This window comes from Scyliorhinus canicula, chromosome 16, assembly GCF_902713615.1.
Source record: "Scyliorhinus canicula chromosome 16, sScyCan1.1, whole genome shotgun sequence".
In the NCBI taxonomy this organism is placed as follows: Eukaryota; Metazoa; Chordata; class Chondrichthyes; order Carcharhiniformes; family Scyliorhinidae; genus Scyliorhinus; species Scyliorhinus canicula.
In genome coordinates, this window is record NC_052161.1 from 86,248,199 (window position 1) to 86,272,992 (window position 24,794).

The 24,794-nt window shown below is 52.5% G+C and overlaps 1 protein-coding gene across 1 annotated transcript in view; it reads left to right on the forward strand.

Moving 5' to 3' along the window:
- Window positions 1–6,361: 6,361 nt before the first annotated feature.
- pex5 (peroxisomal biogenesis factor 5) overlaps window positions 6,362–24,794 on the forward strand; it is a 29,801-nt gene continuing 11,368 nt past the window's right edge. The window contains 10 exon segments of the mRNA XM_038822147.1: window positions 6,362–6,488; window positions 10,171–10,322; window positions 13,361–13,396; window positions 13,679–13,811; window positions 16,612–16,743; window positions 16,877–16,985; window positions 17,776–17,866; window positions 18,945–19,076; window positions 19,322–19,385; window positions 19,388–19,425. Of these exon segments, the coding sequence (XP_038678075.1) occupies window positions 6,416–6,488; window positions 10,171–10,322; window positions 13,361–13,396; window positions 13,679–13,811; window positions 16,612–16,743; window positions 16,877–16,985; window positions 17,776–17,866; window positions 18,945–19,076; window positions 19,322–19,385; window positions 19,388–19,425 (960 nt within the window). The 5' untranslated portion in view covers window positions 6,362–6,415.

A 24,794-nucleotide genomic window follows, 5' to 3' on the forward strand; every position in this document is an offset into this window, starting at 1 on the left:
CAGCCCCTCCACCAGATCCTCATCTACCCTCGGGAACCTCAACTGATCCGAAAACTGCCTCATCCCCTCCACCCCAGCCGGGGATTCCGACTCATAATTTACCATAAATGTCCTTAAACACCTCGCTCACCCCCGCTGGGTCCAGGACAGTATTCCTACCTCTACTCTTTACTTTACCTAACTCCGCGGCCGCCTTCCTTTTCCTGAGCTGGTGCGCTAACATTCTGCTTGCCTTTTCCCCGTACTCATAAATCGCCCCCCTTGCCTTCCTGCACTGTTCCAACACTTTCCCTGTGGTCAACAGCCCAAACTCCGCCTGTAGCCTCCGCCGCTCCTTCAGTAGTCCCGCGTCCGGGGCCTCCGAGTATCTCCTGTTCACCTGGAGTATCTCCTCCACTAACCTATCCCTCTCAGCCCGTTCCTCCGTGGGCCCATATCGAGATTAATTCCCCTCTGACCACTGCCTTCAAAGCTTCCCAAACCGTCGATGCAGAGACCCCCCCCGTATCATTTGTTTCCAGGTAGTTCTGGATGGACTTGTTAACCCGCCCACAGATCACTTTGTCCGCTCACAACCCACATCCAGTCTCCACAGCGGGCGTTGCCCTCTCTCCACCCTAACCCGTAGATCCACCCAATGCGGGGCATGATCCGACACTGCGATTGCTGAGTACTCAGTATCCACCACCTCCGGTATTAGCGCCCTGCTCAGAACAAAAAAGTCAATGCGAGAGTATACCTCATGGACATGTGAGAAAAAAGAAAACTCCTTCGTCCTTGGCCGTGCAAACCTACATGGGTCTACTCCCCCCATCTGTTCCATAAACCCCTCCTATTCCTTTTCCGCAGCCGGCCTCCTCCCTGTCCTGGACTTTGACCGGTCCAATTCCGGATCAATGACTGTGTTAAAGTCTCCTCCCATAATCAGGTTATGTGACTCTAGGTCTGGGATCTTACCTAAAACCCACCTCATAAATTCCACATCGTCCCAATTCGGAGCATATATGTTCACGAGTACCACTCGCACCTCCTCCAGCTTCCCACTCACCCTTATGTACCTACCCCCCTTGTCTGAAACGATTCTCCCTGCCTCGAATGCAACTCGTTTATTGATCAAGGTCACTACCCCCCTGGTCTTTGAGTCCAGCCCTGAGTGGAATACTTGGCTAACCCACCCCTTTCTCAATCTCGTCTGGTCTATAACCTTTAATTGTGTCTCTTGTAGCATTGCCACGAGCGCTTCAGCCCCCTCAAATGCGCAAACATGCGAGCCTCCTTGACCAGCCCATTCAGCCCTCTGACATTCTATGTAATCAGCCTGGTCGCGCCCCCCCCCCCCCCCCCCCCCGGACTAGCCATCACCCTTTTTAGGCCAGCCTCTAGCTCGCGCCCTCTGCCTCCTTGAGCTACCCCCCCCCCCTTCGGGCAGTCGCCGTTCCCAACCTCCCATCTGTCCCCTAGTAACAGTTCCTCCCCTGTCAGCAAAGCAGCTCCTCCCCCCCCCCCCCCCCAGCCCCAGCAACAACACTAGAAACCCAACCCCCAGGTCAAGCTCCAGCTGAACACCTGCTCGCCCCCCACTGCGCTTCCGAGAGTCAGCTGACCCATGCTGACTTGATAGCGTCCGCTCCTGGCACCAAGCAGTCTGTCTCCCCATTGTTGTCTCCCCTCACCCCCCACATGGATAAACATTTTAAAAGCATCACATTCCCCAGTAAACAGTGTGGTGATTGTAGATCTGACTAGATGCAATACAACTGAGCAAGCACTAGAGGGAGCATGGGAGAGCTATACAGGGACAGGAAGTGACGACACACTTCACGGAAGGCAGAACTCGTAGCAGGACACAGACACACAGGCAGGCAGCATTTGAGGTAGCCGTAAGTTAAGCTCTGAAGAGAGAACAAATTCACAATAAAGCATCTTCTCCACCTTTGAGACTACGAGCTTTATTAAGAAACGAGCAACAACACAAACAGCAGAAAAAAGTGAAGAAACAGCCACTTTAGAAAAAAACCCACCCAAAAACAGAACCAGCCCCAAAGACCCCCCCCCCCCAACCAGCTCCCTGCAAGACAAAGTTAACTTTAGCCATCAAAACAACCAATAACACTACTTATACTTATATAGCCCAGCACAACAAATCGCTACTACAGTACTCTCCAATGCTTCAATGTCTTTTCATTCGCCTCCAGCCTATTTTGAACATAGAATTTGCAGTGCAGAAGGCCATTCGGCCCATCGAGTCTGCACCGGCTCTTGGAAAGAGCACCCAACCCCCTACCCAAGGTCAACACCTCCACCCTATCCCCATAACCCAGTAACCCCACCCAACACTAAGGGCAATTTTAGACACTAAGGGCAATTTATCATGGCCAATCCACCTAACCCGCACATCTTTGGACTGTGGGAGGAAACCGGAGCACCCGGAGGAAACCCACGCAGACACGGGGAGGATGTGCAGACTCCGCACAGACAGTGACCCAAGCCGGAATCGAACCTGGGACCCTGGAGCTGTGAAGCAATTGTGCTATCCACAATGCTACCGTGCTGCCCTCACACAAATAAAAGTCCATACTTCATCTGGTATTTCGAAGTAGAAGTCCTGTTCCTTGTGTGTGGCCCACAGACGGGCTGGGTACAACATCCTGAATTTCATCCCCTTCTTAAAGAGAGCCGGGACAGTTGGTAGGATTTTGCAAGCCCAGGCCAGATGGTGGGGGGAGTGAATGTAATGCGACATGAATTCCAGGTCCCGGTTGAGGCTGTACTCATATGTGCGGAACTTGTTTCTGCTCGGCGATTCTGCGTTGTTGCGCGTCCTGAAGGCCGCCTTGGAGAACGCTTACCCAGAAATCAGAGGCTGAATGCCCTTGGCTGCTGAAGTGTCCCCCGACTGGGAGGGAACATTCCTGCCTGGCGATTGTAGTGCGATGTCCGTTCATCTGTTGTCGCAGTGTCTGCATGGTCTCGCCAATGTACCAAGCTTCAGGACATCCTTTCCTGCAGCGTATGAGATAGACAACATTGGCCGAGTCGCAAGAGTATTTACTATGTACCTGGTGGGTGGTGGTGTCACGTGTTCTCACGTGTAATTGTGGTACCTATGTTGATGATCTGGCACGTCTTGCAGAGATTGCCATGGCAGGGTTGTGTGCTGTCGTGGTTTGTTTGAGGTTGCGTGGTTGTTTGAAGGCAAGTAGTTGGGGGGTGACCTTGGCAAGATGTTCGTCTTCATTGATGATATGTTGAAGGCTGTGAAGAAGATGTTGTAGTTTCTCCGCTCTGGGGAAGTATTGGACGACGAAGGGTACTTGTCAGTTGTGGCGGGTTGGAACTGTCGATCGATCAGTCAAGCGCCATATCCCGTTCATACTAGGGCATCTTCCAGCATCTGTAGATGTCTATTAGGCTCCTCCTCGTCTGAGCAGATCCTGTGTATACGGAGCGCTTGTCCATCGGGGATGGCTTCTTTAATGTGTTTAGGGTGGAAGCTGGAGAAGTGGAGCATCCTGAGGTTATCCGTGGGCTTGCGGTAAAGCAAAGTGCTGAGGTGACCGTCCTTGATGGAGATGAGTGTGTCCAAGAATGCAACTGATTTTGGAGAGTAGTCCATGGTGAGTCTGATGGTGGGATGGAACTTATTGATGTCATTGTGTAGTCATTTCAGTGATTCTTCGGCGTGGGTCCAAAGGAAAAAAATGTAATCGATGCATCTGGTGTATAACGTCGGTTGAAGGTCCTGTGCGGTGAGGAGGTCTTGTTCAAACTTGTGCATGAAGAGATGGTTGATAAGGATTGTGTTATCCGGCTCGCAGACGCTAACTGGTTCAAGAGGAGCAACTGTGGTTATCTAATCAGGGCCTAGTTTTAAGGCCGATTAAATTGGATATACCAAATTAAAGAATTGGACATATTAAAATCAAACACAGTCAAACCTTGGGCAGGCCAGACTTGACTAAGGTCAAGTATACAAAGACACAGAAACATGTCTGGACCTGTGTGGTAAACCACGTTATTGTATTGTATTATATTGTGCATGCCTGGGCTTGTCCAGGCTGGCTCCGCCTGTGGCTCGTCCCCTCGGGCTTCTGTATAAAGGTGGCAAGTCTCCGCCTCCGGAGCCAGTTCGGGTCCAGAGGCAGGAGGCTTGCTGTTTAGTGTATTAAAGCCACAGTGACGTTCATCACTCGTCATGTGTTATTGATGGTGTATCAACCTGTCCCATCAAAGATCATCGCACTCTACTGAGACCCAGCAGGAGATCATTGCCCCCCATTGAAATACACAGGCCTATTGTTCGAAGCCCAGGTCGAAATACTGGTCGAATTATCGGAGATTTTTCAGGGACAACACAGCTGAACAGTCCAGGATATAGAAGGCATGATAGAGTGGGAGGTAAAAGAGGATAAATTGCATTATTGATTAGGTAGCACATCACGGCAGTACTCAGGGATATCTTAGAAAGTTCCTCAAAAGAAGCCACATGGGTAGAACTTAGTAACAAAAAGGGGACAATCACATGGCTGGGAGTGTACTACATGCCCCCAAACAGTCAGGGAGAGATAGAAGGGCAGATATGTAGGCAGATCTCTGAGAATTGTAAGAAAAATCAGGTAATAATAGTAGGGGATTTCAACTTCCCCAATATTAAGTGGAATCATCAAAGTGTGAAAGGCTTAGAGGGGCGGAATTCTTAAAATGCATCCAGGAGAGCTTTTTATGCCGCTATGTGGCAGACCCGGTGGGAGGGATGCCGGGGGTGATGGAGCTGCTAGCTGAGTTTGGGACTTTTTCAGGTTATAAACTAAATTTAGGCAAGCGTGAGGTGTTTGTGGTGCACCCTGGAGACCAGGAGGAAGGAATTGGTAGGCTCCCGCTTAGGCGGGCAGGGGAGAATTTTAGGTACCTGGGGGTGTGGGTGGCCAGGGACTGGGCAGCACGGTAGCATGGTGGTTAGCATAAATGCTTCACAGCTCCAGGGTCACAGGTTTGATTCCCGGCTGGGTCACTGTCTGTGCGGAGTCTGCATGTCCTCCCGTGTGCGCGTGGGTTTCCTCCGGTTTCCTCCCACAGTCCAAAGATGTGCGGGTTAGGTGGATTGGCCATTAGTGTCCTAAAAAATAAGGTTAAGGGAGGGGTTGTTGGGTTGCGGGTATAGGGTGGATAAGTGGGTTTGTGTAGGGTGATCATTGCTCGGCATAACATCGAGGGTCGAAGGGCCTGTTCTGTGCTGTACTGTTCTATGTTAACCTGGTGTTGTTAGACTTCTTACTGTGCTCACCCCAGTCCAACACCGGCATCTCCACATCAATATTGAAGGGAGAAAGGAACAAACCAGGAAACTCCAGGCCTGTCAGTCTAACCTCAGTGGTGGGGAAACTATTGGAAGCAATTCTGAGAGTTAGAATTAATCTGCATTTGGAGATTAATGAAGAACAGTCAGCATGGTTTTGTTAAAGGGAAGTCATGTCTGACCAACTTGATTGAATTTTTCGAGGAGTGACCAGGTGTGTAGATGAAGAAAATGCATTTGACATGGTCTTCAGCACAGCTTCTGATGAGGTTGGAGTTCTACATGGTGTTCATCGATTGGCCTAATGCCCTCCCTCTGTACTATAAATTCTAGGATTATCCGTTTTCCGCCATTTTGTCCCTTCCTCTTCTGGTCCCGCCCACCCTCCTCGGATTGGTCGCTTCACCCCGCGTCCATCAAGACGCGATGACGTCTTCACGCCGGCTCTCCAAGGGCCGTCCACATTCGGGGCGCTCCGATTGGCCGGCTGCCCGGCGGTCGTTGAGCGCCGATTGGCCGCCCGTCTCTGTTTGTTCCCCCGCGTGTATGCGCCCCACCCCCACCCGCGCGAACCAACCAGTCGTCGATTGGCCGCCCAACGTAAGGGTTCGACTCTCACGTGGGTACCTTGGTCGGATCTGATTGGGTTAGCGAGGGGCGACTCCGATTCAGCCCTCCTCCGTCGCTGATTGGTCTCCGCTGCCGTAGTCGCAGATGGGAGTGACGGTTGGAGGCGGGTCCAGTTTGCCGGGCGTTTCATTGGTGGGCGGAACCGCCGGGGTTCGCCCAGAGCTGGCTGGTGGGCAGGGCCGTCCGTCTCACAGCTGGCTCCTCCTCCAGCCGTCACGGAGCCTGGAGGTGCGCGCGCATGCAACGCAATCCTCCGAGCCTCTGACTGGCGCCGGCTAACCCGTCTCCCACGTGGGCGGGGCCGGCCACTGTTGTCTCCCATTGGTGAGTCACTGACCTCTACCTTCTGAATGGCGAATCGGAGAAAGGAGGCGGGTTGCGAATTGGGGGGGACGGGCGCTTCAGGGGTCGGCGCGTGCCAGTGGTCGAGGCGCCTGTCCGTCAGGCCAGGGGGCGCCGCGATTGGCTGGGACGGTGGGAGGAGGGACGATGTTGGTCCCGGTCTTTGAAGCCGTGGATAGGGGAGGGGATCGGGTGAAGGCCGGAGGAGGTGAAGGTGGAGGTAATGTCCCCATTTGGAGGTGGGGGAGGGGTTGGTTTAAGGAAGAGTGGCCGACCAGTCCAGTTGCTAAAAGGGTGAGATCCGTTGAAGGGGATCTACTGGTACGGGATCCATTGTCGAGGTCCATCTGGAGAGGGGGATCCTCGGGATGGAGGGATCTATTGGAGAAGGTCCATTGGCTTGAGGGCTCGATTGGTGAGGGGGATCCACTGGATCGTTGATCTATTGGAGGGGGATACACTGGATGGAAGGAGTTATTGCAAAGGGGGTCCATTTGATTGAGGGATCCATTGAAATCCAGGAAATCCCCTGGATAATCATAGAATTTACAGTGCAGAAGGAGGCCATTCGGCCCATTGAGTCTGCACGGGCCCTTGGAAAAAGCACCCCACCAAACAACTTTGGACACTAAGGGCAATTTAGCATGGCCAATCCACCTAACCTGCACATCTTTGGACTGTGAGAGGAAACTGGAGTACACGGAGGAAACCCACGCACACACGGGGAGAACGTGCCGACTCTGTACAGACAGTGACCCAGCGGCGAATCGAACCTGGGACCCTGGAGCTGTGAAGCAACTGTGCTACCCTTTGATCAAATGAGTGGGGGGACTACTGGATGCAGGGACCTATTGGAGAGCATGATCCACTAGCGAGTGGGAACTACTGAATGGAGGGATCAATTGGTGCGTGAATCCAGTGGAAAGGGGAATCACTGGATGATGGGATCCACTGGAGTAGGGGTCTATTGAAGACAGGGATCAACTGGATAGAGGATCTACTGGAGAGGAGGACCACCTGGTATGAGATCTATTGAAGATGGGGACCAACTGGATGGGGATCTACTGGAGAAGAGGACCACCTGTCGTGAAAGGGGGATCCACTAGACAGGGAAATCTCCAGAAGGGTGATTTCCTAGGGAGGGGGCACTGGATGGGCTGGGGTCTATAGGAGAAGGGGATCTACTGAATGTGGATCTACTGGAGGATGAGGAACCATGAGAGGGGATCTATTAAGGGCTCCACTAGAGGGATATACATTGGATTGGGGATCCATCATATGGAGACCACCTGGATCAGGGATCTGCTGGAGATGTGATCCACTGAAGAGATGATACACTGGGGTCCACCCTCCACTCCCCCAGTGAGCGAGGCCCTGGAGGCAGCATCTCACCCCCCCCCCCCACCCCAAGGGCACTGTTGCAGAGGTGGGGGAGGGGAGCCAGCCACTCAGAGTGAGCCCCCCCCAGGACTGTCCAGCCAATCACAGAGGGAGAGATAGCCTTCCCTCAGGACTGACCAGCCAATCACAGAGAGAGAGATAGCCTACATTCAGGGTTGTCCAGCCAATCACAAAGAAAGGCCCAGCCATTTATTTAGAGACCGCCTCCCCTCAGGGCTGTCCAGCCAATTGCAGAGTGAGAGATAGCTGTCTGTCCAATCACAGAGATCCTCCCCAGGGATGTCTAACCAATCAGGGGGATCCCCCGTGTCATTCAGCCAATGGGAGATGGCCCCACAGGGAGACCTGGCCAATCAAAGAGTTGGAGTCCCTCCCAAGGACATTCCAGCCAATCACCAAGCCACTGCAGCACAATACAGCCAATCGGGGAGAGTGGCTGAGTTCGATGCAGCCTGTTAAAGCTACCCCAGGGCAGGCCAAACAATCATGGGAATCTTCCCTGACACTGCCCCCCCACCGCACCCCACAACCACAGGGTGATCCAGTCAATCATAGAGAGCCCTGTGGGTAAATCCAACAAATAACTGAGCCCCCCAATTTGTTCTGATCTGCATGCGGACCAATAACGTAAAATAACCAAATTTCTGGGGCAAACCTAAAGAAGACTAGATGGCACTGAGGTGCGTAGGGAAGAAACGTTGGCAATTCTGGACAAGGTGAAAATAGATAAGTCCCCGGGGCCGGATGGGATTTATCCTAGGATTCTCTGGGAAGCCAGGGAAGAGATTGCTGAGCCTTTGGCTTTGATTTTTAGGTCATCATTGGCTACAGGAATAGTGCCAGAGGACTGGAGGATAGCAAATGTGGTCCCTTTGTTCAAGAAGGGGAGTAGAGATAACCCCGGTAACTATAGGCCGGTGAGCCTAATGTCTGAGGTGGGTAAAGTCTTGGAGAGGATTATAAAAGATACGATTTATAATCATCTAGATAGGAATAATATGATTAGGGACAGTCAGCATGGTTTTGTGAAGGGTAGGTCATGCCTCACAAACCTTATCGAGTTCTTTGAGAAGGTGACTGAACAGGTAGACGAGGGTAGAGCAGTTGATGTGGTGTATATGGATTTCAGTAAAGCGTTTGATAAGGTTCCCCACGGTCGGCTATTGCAGAAAATACGGAGGCTGGGGATTGAGGGTGATTTAGAGATGTGGATCAGAAATTGGCTAGTTGAAAGAGGACAGAGAGTGGTAGTTGATGGGAAATGTTCAGAATGGAGTTCAGTTACGAGTGGCGTACCACAAGGATCTGTTCTGGGGCCGTTGCTGTTTGTCATTTTTATAAATGACCTAGAGGAGGGCGCAGAAGGATGGGTGAGTAAATTTGCAGACGACACTAAAGTCGGTGGAGTTGTAGACAGTGTGGAAGGATGTTGCAGGTTACAGAGGGACATAGATAAGCTGCAGAGCTGGGCTGACAGGTGGCAAATGGAATTTAATGTGGAGAAGTGTGAGGTGATTCACTTTGGAAAGAATAACAGAAATGCGGAATATTTGGCTAATGGTAAAATTCTTGGTAGTGTGGATGAGCAGAGGGATCTCGATGTCCATGTACATAGATCCCTGAAAGTTGCCACCCAGGTTGATAGGGTTGTGAAGAAGGCCTATGGTGTGTTGGCTTTTATTGGTAGAGGGATTGAGTTCCGGAGCCATGAGGTCATGTTGCAGTTGTACAAAACTCTAGTACGGCCGCATTTGGAGTATTGCGTACAGTTCTGGTCGCCTCATTATAGGAAGGACGTGGAAGCTTTGGAACGGGTGCAGAGGAGATTTACCAGGATGTTGCCTGGTATGGAGGGAAAATCTTATGAGGAAAGGCTGATGGACTTGAGGTTGTTTTCGTTAGAGAGAAGAAGGTTAAGAGGTGACTTAATAGAGGCATACAAAATGATCAGAGGGTTAGATAGGGTGGACAGCGAGAGCCTTCTCCCGCGGATGGAGGTGGCTAGCACGAGGGGACATAGCCTTAAATTGAGGGGTAATAGATATAGGACAGAGGTCAGAGGTGGGTTTTTCACGTAAAGAGTGGTGAGGCCGTGGAATGCCCTACCTGCAACAGTAGTGAACATGCCAACATTGAGGGCATTAAAAAATTTATTGGATAAGCATATGGATGATAAGGGCATAGTGTAGGTTAGATGGCCTTTAGATTTTTTCCATGTCGGTGCAACATCGAGGGCCGAAGGGCCTGTACTGCGCTGTATCGTTCTATGTTCTATGTTCTAAGACATCAATGGGCCCGATTTCTCTTTTTAAGATGGTTCTTGGCACAATCACGACAGCGCACAACATTAATGCTACCTTGACAGGCAAATTATATTGAATAAAAATCAGACCGTCCCCTCTCAATCGTTGCTTCAACAACGATATGGAGGAAAACAACACCTCGCTGTGTCAAGTGGAGGTTGTTTTAAAATTAAGTTGTGTTTGTACACTTCCCCTCAGCTGTCACCATGGCGATGCGTGATCTGGTGGAGACGGAGTGTGGGGGTTCGAACCCCCTGATGAAGCTGACGACGCATTTCACACGTGACAAGGGACTGCGTCAGGAGGGCATCGGTGTTTCTCCATGGCCGGGGGGTGCAGGGGTTTCCGAGGTGAGACTGTGTTCTCTTTGGAAGATGCTGCTCTATGTCTCTCTTTGCCCACTCTCTCCCTCCCACCTTTCATTAAAATGATCAGAACCTTATGCCTGTTCTGCCTTTTTATACTTTTCTCTCTCCATTTCCTTTATTCTGTTTTTCTGTCTCTCGCTGTATTTGTCTCTCTCTCTCTCTGTCTCTCTATCTATCTATCTATCTATCTATCTATCTATCTATCTATCTATCTCTCTATCTCTCTATCTCTCTATCTCTCTATCTCTCTATCTCTCTATCTCTCTATCTCTCTATCTCTCTATCTATCTCTCTACCTCACTCTCTCTGTCTCTCTCTCTCTGTCTCTCCCTTACTCTCATGCCGTCTCTCTGACACAGTAGTGCATTGTAATGACTATAAGAAATTGTCATATTATATTTTGCCATAGTGATGTTTTTAAAAGCCTTGGGCTGAACTACATACAGGCAGTGAGGCTGCTAAAGCTGCAGTTAAGGTGTTGTAAAAATGAGGTCATTATTGATTCTAACCATTTACTCGTTTACTTCTGGATGGGTAATGGAATAGTATTCATATTTGGACAGTTCCCTGGACTGTGAATAATTTGAGGGATGGTGTTTAGTCCTAACGAAGCAGGTCGAGGGCAGCTTGGTGGCGCAGTGGTTATCACTACTGCCTCATTGCGCTGAGGACCGGCGTTCGATCCCGGCCATGGGTCACTGTCCGTGCAGAGTTTGCACATTCTCCCCGTGTCTGCGTGGGTCTCACCCCCACAACCCAAAAGGTGTGCTGGGTAGGTGGATTAGGTACTCTAAATTTTTTTTTAAAAACTAAGCAGGTCATGGGTCAGCTTCGTGGGATACAAATGATGTAATTAATGGGAGGAGCCAGGTCTGTCTGTAGTTGTTGGCAGTTTTGCGACAGGAATTGAGTCTTGACAAGACAAGGATTTTCAGGGTTGAAGTAGCTCTGTTTGCTACCTTTATTTATGAATGGATTTTGAACTGTATCGGGTTGCTTAATGGCAGGTGTAGATAGTGAGTTAACATTTTTCACTTTTATTACCCAATTCTTTTTTTTCCAATTAAGGGGCAATTTAGCCAATTCACCTACCCTGCACATCTTTTGGGTGTGGGGGTGAGACCCATGCAGACACTGGGAGAATGTGCAAACTTGGGCCGGGATCGAAACCGGGTCCTCGGTGGCAATGCTAACCACTGGCCCCACCATGCCGCTGTTTTTCCTTTTTGTTCAAGAACTGTTGTTACCGTTAATTGTAAATCTGTCTTTTTGATGTTAATATGGTTAATTCTGTGTTTAAGTAATTTTACAATAAAAAATACCTATTGGTCAGATAGGTCATCACTCCTGGGGTAAAGTAATCTTTCCTCACAGTTTTACAAATTGAAAAAAATTGTTGGAGGTTCTCGATCGGTATCCGAACAATAGTCAGGGTCTGATCCGGTATCCGAACAATAGTCAGGGTCTGATCCGGTATCCGAACAATAGTCAGGGTCTGATCCGGTATCCAAACAATAGTCGGGGTCTGATCCGGTATCCGAACAATAGTCAGGGTCTGATCAGGTATCCGAACAATAGTCAGGGTCTGATCAGGTATCCAAACAATAGCCAGGGTCTGATCCAGTATCGAAACAATAGTCAGGGTCTGATCCGGTATCCGAACAATAGTCAGGGTCTGATCCGGTATCCAAACAATAGTCGGGGTCTGATCCGGTATCCGAACAATAGTCAGGGTCTGATCCGGTATCCGAACAATAGTCAGAGTCTGATCCGGTATCCGAACAATAGTCAGGGTCTGATCCAGTATCGAAACAATAGTCAGGGTCTGATCCGGTATCCGAACAATAGTCGGGGTCTGATCCGGTATCCGAACAATAGTCAGGGTCTGATCCAGTATCAAAACAATAGTCAGGGTCTGATCCAGTATCCGAACAATAGTCAGGGTCTGATCCGGTATCCGAACAATAGTCGGGGTCTGGTCCGGTATCCAAACAATAGTCGGGGTCTGATCCGGTATCCGAACAATAGTCAGGGTCTGATCCAGTATCGAAACAATGGTCAGGGTCTGATCCAGTATCGAAACAATAGTCAGGGTCTGATCCGGTATCCGAACAATAGTCAGGGTCTGATCCAGTATCGAAACAATGGTCAGGGTCTGATCCAGTATCGAAACAATAGTCAGGGTCTGATCCGGTATCCGAACAATAGTCAGGGTCTGATCCGGTATCCGAACAATAGTCGGGGTCTGGTCCGGTATCCAAACAATAGTCGGGGTCTGATCCGGTATCCGAACAATAGTCAGGGTCTGATCCAGTATCGAAACAATGGTCAGGGTCTGATCCAGTATCGAAACAATAGTCAGGGTCTGATCCGGTATCCGAACAATATCTCCACAAACAAACATTTGAATTAGAAGTTCGAGGAGGCCATTTGATTGATCAGAGCATTGCCTTAACTCCATTCTCCTGTCTCTTCCGCCGTAATCCTCAACTCCCCTCGTCGATCCAAAATCTCCCGAACTCAGCCTTGAATATATTCAGTGAACCTCAGCCCCCCCCCCCCCTTCTGATCAACAACCCATTCCCCCCCAATCCCTGGAATCAGCCCCGTCTACCTTCTCGGAACGGCCTCTCGTTCAAGTACGTTCCTCCGTACGTATAGAGCCTGAAACTGAGATGTACTCCGGCTGCGGACTCGCCACGAGCCCCGGTACAGTTGGAGATACTCTGCTCTGTGTCTACGGGTCAGCTCCTATATGGGTACATGTTTTTAAAAAATATTCGTTCATGGGATGTGGGAATCACTGGCTGGGGTCCCATCATTTTATTGCCCATTCCTAATTGCCCCTCGAGAAGGTAGTGGGTGAGCCATCTTGAACCCACTACAGTCCCTGTGTGATGTAGGTACATCCATGGTGCTGTTAGGGAAGGAATTCCAGGATTCTGATTCAGTGACGGTGAAGGAACAGCTGATATATGTCCTGGTGTCCGCTGACCCATATTTCTCTCTCTCTCTTCCAGATATCTCTGCCGCTTGGAACAGGCAAAGAAGAAGAGGTAAGGGGAATAGGATTGGCAGTATGCTGGGGAAAGCTTAACATCATTCGGCCTCTTGAGGGGAAGGATGGGAGGTGGGGGTAGGGAATATCTGCCTGTGGCCATCCCTAGCCTTCTGAATAACCTTCTGTTATTGTGAGAGTCTAATTGCTTTTCTCTCTCCCTCTCCCCCCCCCCCATCTTTCCCTCTCTCTGTCTCTCCCCTTCTCTCTCTCTGTCTCTCTCCCTCTCTATCTCTCTCCCCTTCTCCCTCTCTGTCTCTCTCCCCCCTCTCTCTTCCAGCTCGTCTCGGAGTTCCTAACGGAACAGAATGGCCCTCTCCTTTCCCGCGCCCCTCACACCTTCAAGATGGATGACCTCCTGGCTGAAATGCAGGAAATCGAGAATTCCAGTCTCCGGTTTGGCCCTCAGCGAGGTACGCTGACCAAGGGAGGGTGGGGGAACAAGTTAGAGGTGGTTAACCCCTCGATGTGCAAACTCGCCATTGTGAGGAGATTGGAGAACAAGAATAAATAAATCTTACTCCAATTGGACAAGCTTTTGCTGAAACCACATCTGGAGTACCAACTACAGTTTTGGGTCCTCACATTTAGGAAAAGACTTACTCGCGGGGGGGGGCTTATATTGAAGTGCCACTCGAGTGCTCGCTGGGACAAAGTTGTTGGCATATGATTGGGAAGCTGAGTGAATGGGCTCAGGTTCCTCTAGAGTTTGGGAGAACGAGGGGCGACCTCATCGAAAGAAGATTGTGAAGGGGGTCCGAAAGGGTGGAAGCTGGGAGATTGTTCCTGCTGGTGTATGGTACATGGGGAGTGCAGTGTGGGAGGAGGGGGTCGGTGAGGGGGGGGGGGGAGGTCGGGCCGGTTTGGGAGGAGGGGGTCAGTGAGGGGGGTGGGGGTGTCGGTGTGGGAGGAGGGGTCGGTGAGGGGTGGGGTCGGTTTGGGAGGAGGGGGTCGATGAGGGGTGGGGTTGGTTTGGGAGGAGGGGGTCACTAAGGGGGGGGGGGTGGTCAGTGTGGGAGGAGGGGGTCCATGTGGGGGAGGGGATTATATCCCTCCGGAGAAAGGTGTTATCCTAACTTTTGGCTATTTTATTTTTTGCCTTCTCTGTTTCCATCCCTCCGCCCCTCCCACCCTCTGCTCCATCTGCCCTCCCTCTCTCTGTCCCTTACCTCCATCTCTCTGTCCCTCCATTCCTCCCTCCCTGTCTCTGCCTCCCTGTCCCTACCTCCCCGGCACTCTTGCCCTGGCTCTCTCTCTCGCTCTCCCTTGCTCTCCCTCCCTGTCTCTGCCTCCCTCCCTTCACTGTCTCTCCTGCCCTCCCCTCACTGTCTCTCTTTCCCTCGCTGTCTCTCTCTGCCTTACTGTTTCTCTCCCCTTTCTCGCCATCTCTCTCCCTCCGTCACTGTCTCTCCCTCCCTCCCTCACTGTCTCTCTCCCTCCCTCGCTGTCCCACTCCCTCCCTCCCTCCTTCCCCCTCTCGCTGCCTCTCCGCCCTCGCCATCTCTCTCCCTCCCTCGCTGTCTCTTCCCCCTTCCATCGCTGACTCCCTCTCCCCGTATATCCCTCTTCCCGTCTCTCACACCCCATCTCTCTCACTCCCAATCTCTCTGTCTCCCCATCTCTCCTCCTCTCTCCTCGTCTTTCTCTCTCTCCCTACCTGTCTCTCACTCCCTCCTCATCTCGCTCTCTCTCCCCGTCTCTCTCCCTCCCCGTCTCTGTCTCCCGTCTCTTTCTCCGTCCCTCTCTTCCCGTCTCTCTCTCTCTCCCTACCCGTCTCTCCCTACCGTCTCGCTCTCTTTCCCCGTCTCTCTTTCACTCCCCGTCTCTCTCTCACTCCTCGTCTCTCTTTCACTCCCCGTCCTCTCTGCACTCCCCGTCTCTCTCTCACTCCCCGTCTCTCTTTCACTCCCCGTCTCTCTTTCACTCCCCGTCTCTCTCTCACTCCCCGTCTCTCTTTCACTCCCGTCTCTCTCTCACTCCCCGTCTCTCTCTCTCACTCCCCGTCTCTCTCTCTCACTCCCCGTCTCTCTCTCACTCCCCGTCTCTCTCTCACTCCCCGTCTCTCTCTCACTCCCCGTCTCTCTCTCACTCCCCGTCTCTCTCTCTCACTCCCCGTCTCTCTCTCTCACTCCCCGTCTCTCTCTCACTCCCCGTCTCTCTTTCACTCCCCGTCTCTCTTCACCTCCCGGTCTCTCTCACTCCCCGTATCTCTTTCACTCCCGTCTCTCTCTCTCACTCCCCGTCTCTCTCTCTCACTCCCCGTCTCTCTCTCACTCCCCGTCTCTCTCTCACTCCCCGTCTCTCTCTCACTCCCCGGCTCTCTCTCACTCCCCGTCTCTCTCTCACACTCCCCGTCTCTCTCTGTCACTCCCCGTCTCTCTCTCACTCCCCGTCTCTCTCTCACTCCCCGGCTCTCTCTCTCACTCCCCGTCTCTCTTTCACATCCCCGTCTCTTTCTCACCGACTCTCTCTCCCTCCATCTCTCTTCCATCTCTCTCCCTACCATACTTTTCTCTCCCGTCTCTCCCTCCTCGACTCTCTCTGCCGTCCCCTCCCTGTTCTGTCTCCCCCTCCGTGTCTCTGTCTCCCCATACCTCATCGCTCTCTCTCTTCCTCCCTGTCTCTCTCTCTTTCTCTCTCCCCGCCCCTCTCTCTCCTTACCCATCCCTCTTTCCTCTCCGTCTCTCCTCCCCACCTCTCTCTCTCCCTACCCGGCTCTCACTCCCTACATGTCTCGCTCTCTATCCCCGTCTCCGTCCCCGTCCGTATCTCTCTCTCTCATCTCTCCCTCTCTCGCTCTCTCTCTTTCTCTCCCCGTTTCACACTCCCCATCTCTCTCTCTCCCAGTCTCTCTCTCTTTTTCCCATCTCTCTTTCCCATCTTTCTCTCTCTCCCCTCTCTCTCACCCCGTCTCTTTCTCTCTCCCCCCCCCCGTCTTTCTCTCCCCATCTCTCTCTCCCATTCCGTCTCTCTCTCTCTCCCTCGCCGTCTCTCTGTCCCTCCCTGGCTCTCTGTCCCTCCCTGGCTCTCTGTCCCTCCCGGGCTCTCTCTCCCTCCCAGTCTCCCTCTCCCGTCTCTCTCCCCTTCCCTGTCTCTCCTTCCCCCATCTCTCTCTTTCTCTCCCTCTCTCTCTCTCTCTCTCTCTCTCTTTCCCACCCTCTCTATTTCTCTCTCTCTCTATTTCCCTGTCTCTGTGTCTCTCTCTCTCTCTAGCCCCTGGAGTGGCGGACCTGGCTATTTCTGGAAGTTGGGCGGAGGAGTTCCTGGCTTCCGAACCCACTGTTGACATATCACGAGGCTACAGCGAAGCTGATTGGTCCCGGGAGTTCATCGCTGAGGCGGCGGGTAGGTGGTGGCATTAAGGAGGGGGAGGCTGAGCATTGTGGGAGAGCTGCTGACAGTCTTGGAAAGCATACACTTTGCCCTCTCAATCTTTCCATTCTGACCTTCTTCCTGCCGCCCCCCACCTCCCTCACAGACCCTGAAGCTACCTGCCCAGCCAAGTGGGCTCAGGAATACCTGGAACAGACAGAGGAGAAACTGTGGCTGGGCGAGCATGAGATCGAACGTGCTCAGGAAGCCAAATGGTACGTTGTGAGTAGGTGGCAATGTAGACGAAGCTCTGTATTGTAGCTGTCCCTGGCAGTTCTCGATGTTGACACTGGGTATATAGTAGGTGGGACTATAGGAGGGTTATCATGCTCTCCCCTTGTCAGGTTCCCCTTTCTCAGAGGGAGCTCTCTATAGTTACTGTTCCTGGGCGTGCTTGATGCTGACACTGGGTATAAAGTGGGTGGGACATGCTCTCCCTTTGCCTGATCTCCCTTGTCTGAGTGAGAGCTCTGTATTGTACCTGTCCCTGGGAGTGCTCAATACCGAATGGATATGGGTGGCACGGTAGCACAGTGGTTAGCACTGTTGCTTCACAGCGCCAGGGTCCCGGATTCGATTCCCACTTGGGTCACTGTCTGTGCGGAGTCTGCACGTTCTCCCCGTGTCTGCGTGAGTTTCCTCTGGGTGCTCCGGTTTCCTCCCACAAGTCCCGAAAGACGTGCTTGTTAGGTGAATTGGACATTCTGAATTCTCCCTCTGTGTACCCGAACAGGCACCGGAATGTGGCGATTAGGAGCTTTTCACAGTAACTTCATTGCAGTGTTAATGTAAGCCTACTTGTGACAATAGTAAGAATTATTTATTATAAGTGGGTTGGAGAATTATCATGTTCTCCCTTTGTCAGATTTCCCTTTTCCAAAGGGAGCTTTGTATTGTAAACTGCTCCCCCACGTCTTCCCCCCAACCCCCCTGACACCCTCACCCCCGTCACCCTGGCGAAGGCAAGTGTCTGATGTGGGATCTTCCTGTGCTCCCTGGACACAGGACGGAGGAGTACCGCCCAGAGGATGAGCTGCAGCAGGCTGCCAGTGAGTTTCTGGAGAAGATCAACGACCCCAAGCTGGAAGGATCAGAGGTGAGCAGGGGACTGGAGGCCACTGATAGGTTGGAGAGGGTGGGTGGGGGGTTCCTGGGGCTGAACAGGCCTTGCCTGGATTCACACTGAGTGAGTGGTATTGGCAGAACACCTCTCCTGTCAGTGTGCATTGAAGTTGCGACCTAGCAGTGGGTTGGGTGGTATAAATCGAGTTAAGTGAATTCAAGCCAGAGGTGCAATTTGAGCCTTGCCTGGAGAGAGAGTCGGCGGGAGAGAGAGTCAGCGGGGGAGAGAGAGGGAGACGGGAGAGAGAGTCGGGGGGAGAGAGAGTCGGCGGGAGAGAGAGGGAGACGGGAGAGAGAGTCGGCGGGAGAGAGAGTCGGCGGGAGAGAGAGTCGGCGGGAGAGAGAGTCGGCGGGGGAGAGAGTCGGCGGGGGAGAGAGGGAGACGGGAGAGAGAGGGAGACGGGAGAGAGAGTCGGCGGGAGAGAGAGTCGGCGGGAGAGAGAGTCGGCGGGGGAGAGAGGGAGACGGGAGGGAGACAGGAGGGGGAGGGAGAGGGAGATGGGAGGGAGAGGAAGAGGGAGAGGAAGAGGGAGGGAGAGGGAGGGAGAGGGAGGGAGGGAAACGGGAGGGAGAGGGAGGGAGGGAGACGGGAGAGGGAGGGAGACGGGAGAGGGAGGGAGACGGGAGAGGGAGGAGATGGGAGAGGGAGGGAGATGGGAGGGGAGACGGGAGAGGGAGGGAGACGGGAGAGGGAGGGAGACGGAGAGGGAGGGAGACGGAGAGGGAGGGAGACGGAGAGGGAGGGAGACGGAGAGGGAGGGAGACGGAGAGAGGGAGGGAGACGGAGAGAGGAGAGGGAGGGAGGAGCGAGGGAGGGAGACGGAGAGAGGGAGGGAGAGGAGAGGGGAGGGAGAGGCTGGAGACAGAGAGAGGGAGGATGGGGGGAGAGAGGTTATTGGGGAGGGGAAAGAGAGAGAGAGCGAGGCAGAGGGACAGAGTAGAGAGATGGAGAGGAGATGGCCCGGGGGTGGGATGGGGTGGTGGGGATGGAGATAGTTTCCATGCCTCACTGTTGTCTCTTTCTGTCCGCCTCGCCTCCCCGTGTCTCCTAGTTTGTCCAGTTCCTGCGACGGGTTGGCGAGGGTCAGCTGACATTCGAGGAAGAACGGCCGTCAGTCTGTGCTGACCGAGGGGAGGCCCAAGCCAAGCGCTGGGCCGCTGGGTTCGCCCAAGAGTTGGAGCAGGTAGGCGCAGCCTTGCCGGTCTGGCCCTGCTCGTCTCGAGACTCCCCTTCCTCCCCTCTCTTGGCTCTGTGCTGAGTAACCTCGAAGCTGCCCTGGGCAGTCCGATGGGGGATCCTGGGTAGGGTTTGGGGGTGGAGGTCCCTGAACTGGAAAGGGTCTGGGTTGCTCCTTCACCAGCCGGGTGTTTATCTTTACCCACCTCTCTCTCCCAATCTCTCTCTGACTCCCTCTCCCCTTATCCTCAGACTCCAGAGCAGAAGGCAGAGGCCTGGGCGGATGAATTTTACCACAGGTCAGCGGCAATCTCTCACCCAACACGGAGTACCAGCATGCCAAGGCTGCTGTCGAGGTAAACATGCATCTGACTAGCTGGCATTACCTCCTCTCTCACACTCCCTCTCACACTCTCACCCTCACACACACTCTCACTCTCTCTCTCACACACAATCACTCCCTCTCACACTCTCACTCTCCCTCACACACTCCACTCCCTCTCACACTCTCACCTCACACACACTCCCTCTCCTTCTCACACTCTCATCACACTCCACATCTCTCTCTCACTCACTCACATCCCTCTCACACTCTCACTCTCCCTCTCACACACTCACTCCCTCTCACACTCTCACTCTCCCTCTCACACACTCTCCCTCTCACACACTCACTCCCTCACACACTCTCACTCTCCCTCACACACTCACTCCCTCTCACACTCTCACCCTCACACACACTCCCTCTCCTTCTCACACTCTCTCACACTCTCACTCTCCCTCTCACACTCTCTCACACTCTCACTCTCCCTCACACACTCCCTCACACTCTCACACACTCTCACTCTCCCTCTCACACACTCACTCCCCCTCACACACTCTCACTCCCTCACACACTCACTCCCTCTCACACACTCACTCCCTCTCACACACTCACTCCCTCTCACACTCTCACCTCACACACACTCACTCTCCCTCTCACACACTCTCACTCTCCCTCTCTCACACTCACTCCCTCTCACACTCTCCCTCTCCCCTCTCACACACTCTCCCTCTCACACACTCACTCCCTCTCACACACTCTCACTCCCTCTCACACTCACTCCCTCTCACACTCACTCCCTCTCACACACTCTCCCTCTCACACTCACTCCCTCTCCACTCTCCCTCTCCCTCTCACACACTCACTCCCTCTCCACCACTCTCACTCTCCCTCTCACACACTCACTCCCTCTCACACACACTCCCTCTCTCACACTCACTCCCTCTCACACTCTCACCCTCACACACACTCTCTCTCCCTCTCACACACTCACTCCCTCTCACTCTCACCCTCACACTCTCACACTCCCTCTCACACACTCACTCCCTCACTCCCTCTCACACACTCACTCACACACACTCTCTCACACACACAATCTCTCTCACACACAATCTCTCTCACACACAAACTCTCACACATTCTCACACTATCTCACACTCTCTAACACACTCTCTCCCACACACTCTCAGTCTCTCACACACTCTCTCACACACTCTCACACACAATCTCTCTCACACACAATCTCTCTCACACACAATCTCTCTCACACACAATCTCTCTCACACACAATCTCTCTCACACACAATCTCTCTCACACACAATCTCTCTCACACACAAACTCTCACACTGTCTCACACTCTCTCTAACACACACTCTCTCTCCCACACACTCTCAGTCTCTCACACACTCTCTCACACACACACAGTCTCAGTCTCTCCCACATACTCTCTCCCACATACTCTCTCCCACACACACACTCACAGACATTCATGCTCTCTCACACGCTCTCTCTCACACGCTCTCTCTCACACGCTCTCTCTCACACGCTCTCTCACACACGCTCTCTCACACACACTCTCTCACACACACTCTCTCACACACACACACACACACATATACACACTCACTCACACAAACTTACACACACACTTACACTCTCACACATAGAACATAGAACAGTACAGCACAGTACAGGCCCTTCGGTCCACAATGTTGTGCCGACCATTTACCTTAATCTAAGATCAACCTAACCTACACCCCTTCAATTTACTGCTGTCCATGTGCCTGTCCAAGAGTCACTTAAATGTCCCGAATTAGTCTGACTCCACCACCTCTGCTGGCAGTGCATTCCACGCATCCACCACTCTCACAGAGGTAGGTAAAGAACCTGCCTCTGATATCTCCCCTATACCTTCCTCCAATCACCTTAAAATTATGTCCCCTCGTGACAGCCATTTCCGCCCTGGGAAAATTCTCTGGCTATCAACTCTATCCATGCCTCTCATCACCTTGTACACTTCTATCAAGTCACCTCTCTTCCTTCTTCACTTCAGTGAGAAAAGCCCTAGCTCCCTCAATCTTTCTTCATAAGACATGCCCTCCAGTCCAGGCAGCATCCTGGTAAACCTCCTCTCCACCCTCTCCAAAGCATCCACATCCTTCCTATAATGAGGCGACCAGAACTGGACACAATATTCCAAGTGTGGTCTAACCAGGGTTTTATAAAGCTGCAGCAAAACCTTGTGGCTCTTAAACTCAATCCCCCTGTTAATGAAAGCCAACACACCATATGCCTCTTAACAACCCTATCAACCTGGATGGCAACTTTGAGGGATCCATATACGTGGACCCCAAGATTCCTCAGTTCCTCCACACTTCCAAGAATCCTGCTTTTAACCCTGTATTCAACATTCAAATTCGACCCTCTAAAATTAATCACTTCACATTTATCTAGGTTGAACTCCATCTGCCACTTCTCAGCCCAGCTCTGCATCCTGTCAGTGTCCTGTTGTAACCTGGTCACCGACCTCCAGGCGGAATACGTTCTATCCACTACCACTCGCTGTTTTCTTTCGACCAGCCAAATTTCCCTGTATACCATGCCCCCTAACTTTATGAATGTGCCTACCATGGGGAACCTTATCTGAAGGTCTGCCTTACTGAAATCCATATACACCACATCCACTGCCCGCCCTCCATCAATGTGTCTTGTCACATCCTCAAAGAATTAAATGAGGCTTGTGAGGCATAACCTGCCTCTCACAAAACCATGCTGAATATTTTTAATCAAACTATGTTTTTCTGAATAATCATAAATCCTATCTCTCAGAATCCTTTCCGATAATTTGCTCACCACAGACGTAAGACTGACTGGTCTGTAATTCCCAGGAATTTCCCTATTCCCTTTCTTGAACAGTGGAACAACATTCACCTCCCTCCAATGTTCTGGTACTACTCCAGTGGAGACTGAGGACGCAAAGATCATCGTCAACAGCGCAGCAATCTCCTCCCTCGCTTCCCGTAGTAACCTTGGGTATATCCCGTCAGGCCCAGGGGACTTATCTATCCTGATGCTTTTCAAAATTTCCAGCACATCCTCCTTCTTAATATCAACCTGTTTGAGTCTATTAACCTGGTTCACGCTGTTCTCACGAGCAACAAGGTCCCTCTCTCTAGTGAATACTGAAGCAAAATATTCATTTAGGGCCTCCCCCATCTCAGACTCTAGGCACAAGTTCCCTCCACTATCCCTGATCGGCCCTATTCTCACTCTGATCATCCTCTTATTTCTCACATAAGTGTAGAACGCTTTGGGGTTTTCCCTAATTCTTCCCGCCAGGGCTTTCTCATGCCCCCTTCTAGCTCCCCTAAGTCCGTTTTTGAGTTCCTTCCTGGCTACCTTGTAACCCTCTAGAGCCGGGTCAAATCCTTGCTTCCTCAACCTTACGTAAGCTTCCTTCTTCCTCTTGACTTGAAGCTCCACTTCTTTTGCCATGCAAGACTCCATCACCTCACCATTCCTTCCATATACACACTCTCAGTCACACACGCTCTCTCACACACGCTCTCACTCACACACGCTCTCACTCACACACGCTCTCACTCACACACACTAACACTCACACAAATACACTCACACAAACTCACATACTCCCATACTCTCAGACACACACACTCGCTCTCTTACACACACACGCATACTCTCACACTCACTCTCTCAAGCACACACTCACATACACTCTCTCTCAGACACACATACTCGCTCTCTCATACACTCACACATACTCTCTCACACATACTCTCTCACACGCACACTCTCACCCGCGCACACACACACACACATTCTCGCTCTCTCACAAACTGGGCGGTATTCCCCCCCCCCCCCCCCCCCCCAACGCCGGGTGGGAGAATCGCTGGGGCGCCGCGTGAGTCCCGCCACGCTGCTGCGACATCCGCATGCGATTCTCCCCCCCCCCCCCCAAAAACCAGCGGCGCGAGAATTGCTGCGAGCGGCGATTCTGCGGCCCGCATGGGCCGACGAAAAAAATGACAGTCCAGCCGGCGCCGTTCACCCCTGGTCGCTGCCGGCGGGAACGCTGGGGGGGCGGCCTGTGTTGGGGGAGGGAGGGGGGCTCCTTCACCGGGGTGGGGGGGCCTCCGTTGGGGTTTGCCCCGCGATCTGGGCCACCGATCGGCGGGCCGGCCCCTCTCTCCCCCCCCCGGGCCTACCTCCTCCGCGGCCGGCCCCAGAACCCCGGTGCCATGTTAGTGAGGGGCCGGCACGCGTAAGAAGTTCCCCGCGCATACGCAAGATGGCGCGGCCCAACTGCGCATGCGCAGGAATGAGCTGCTCCAACTGCGCATGCGTGGGTTGGCGCGGTGTAAGGAGGCTGGAGTGGCGTGAACCGCTCCAGTGCCGTGCTGGCCCCCTGTGGGGGCCAGAATACATCGTGCCCGGGCCCTGTTCCTGCCGTCGTGGGAGCGGAGAATCCCGCCCACTATCTCTCACACACGCACTTGCTCACTCACAGACTCACATGCATACTGTCACGCGCACACACATACACACACACACTCACATGCACACACACACACTGTCTCGCTCTCATACACACACACACTATTGCTCTCTCACATGCACACTCACAAACACTCCCACACACGCTCTCACATACACACTCGCTATCACACACACGCACTCTCCCTCAGAAACACACTTGCACACAAAAACACACACACTCGCTCTGTCACACACACACTCTCAAACTCTCTATTTCACTCTGATATGCACACTCTCACACACTCTCTCGCTCTCACACTCACTCCCTCTCACACACCCTCTCACACGCAAACGTTCTCTCACAAACACTATCTCACACACATTCTCTCACACACACACACACTTGCTCTCTGCTCTCACACTCACAAATTTTCTCACACACTCAACACACACACCCTCACACACACTCTCACACACAAACTCACTTTCTCTCACCTACTCTGACACTCTTGCTTTCTTTGCTCCCACACATCCTCTCACACGCGCACTCTCTCTCACAAATACTCTCACACACACTGTCTCCCACACACAAACTCACACTTGCTCACACACTCTCACACACACTCTCTCACACACACTCTCACACACTCTCACATACTCTCACACCCACTCACACACAATCTTTCATATTCCCTCTCACACATCCACTCTCACACTCTCTCACACACACTCTCTCCATTCATACTCACAAACACACTCTCACACGCACTCTCACACGCTTACACACTCACATGCACACACACACAATCACACACACTCTTGCTCTCGCACAACCTCTCACTCGCACACTCTCACGAACACGCACTCTCACAAACAGTCTCACACACACTCGCTCTCGCTCACAC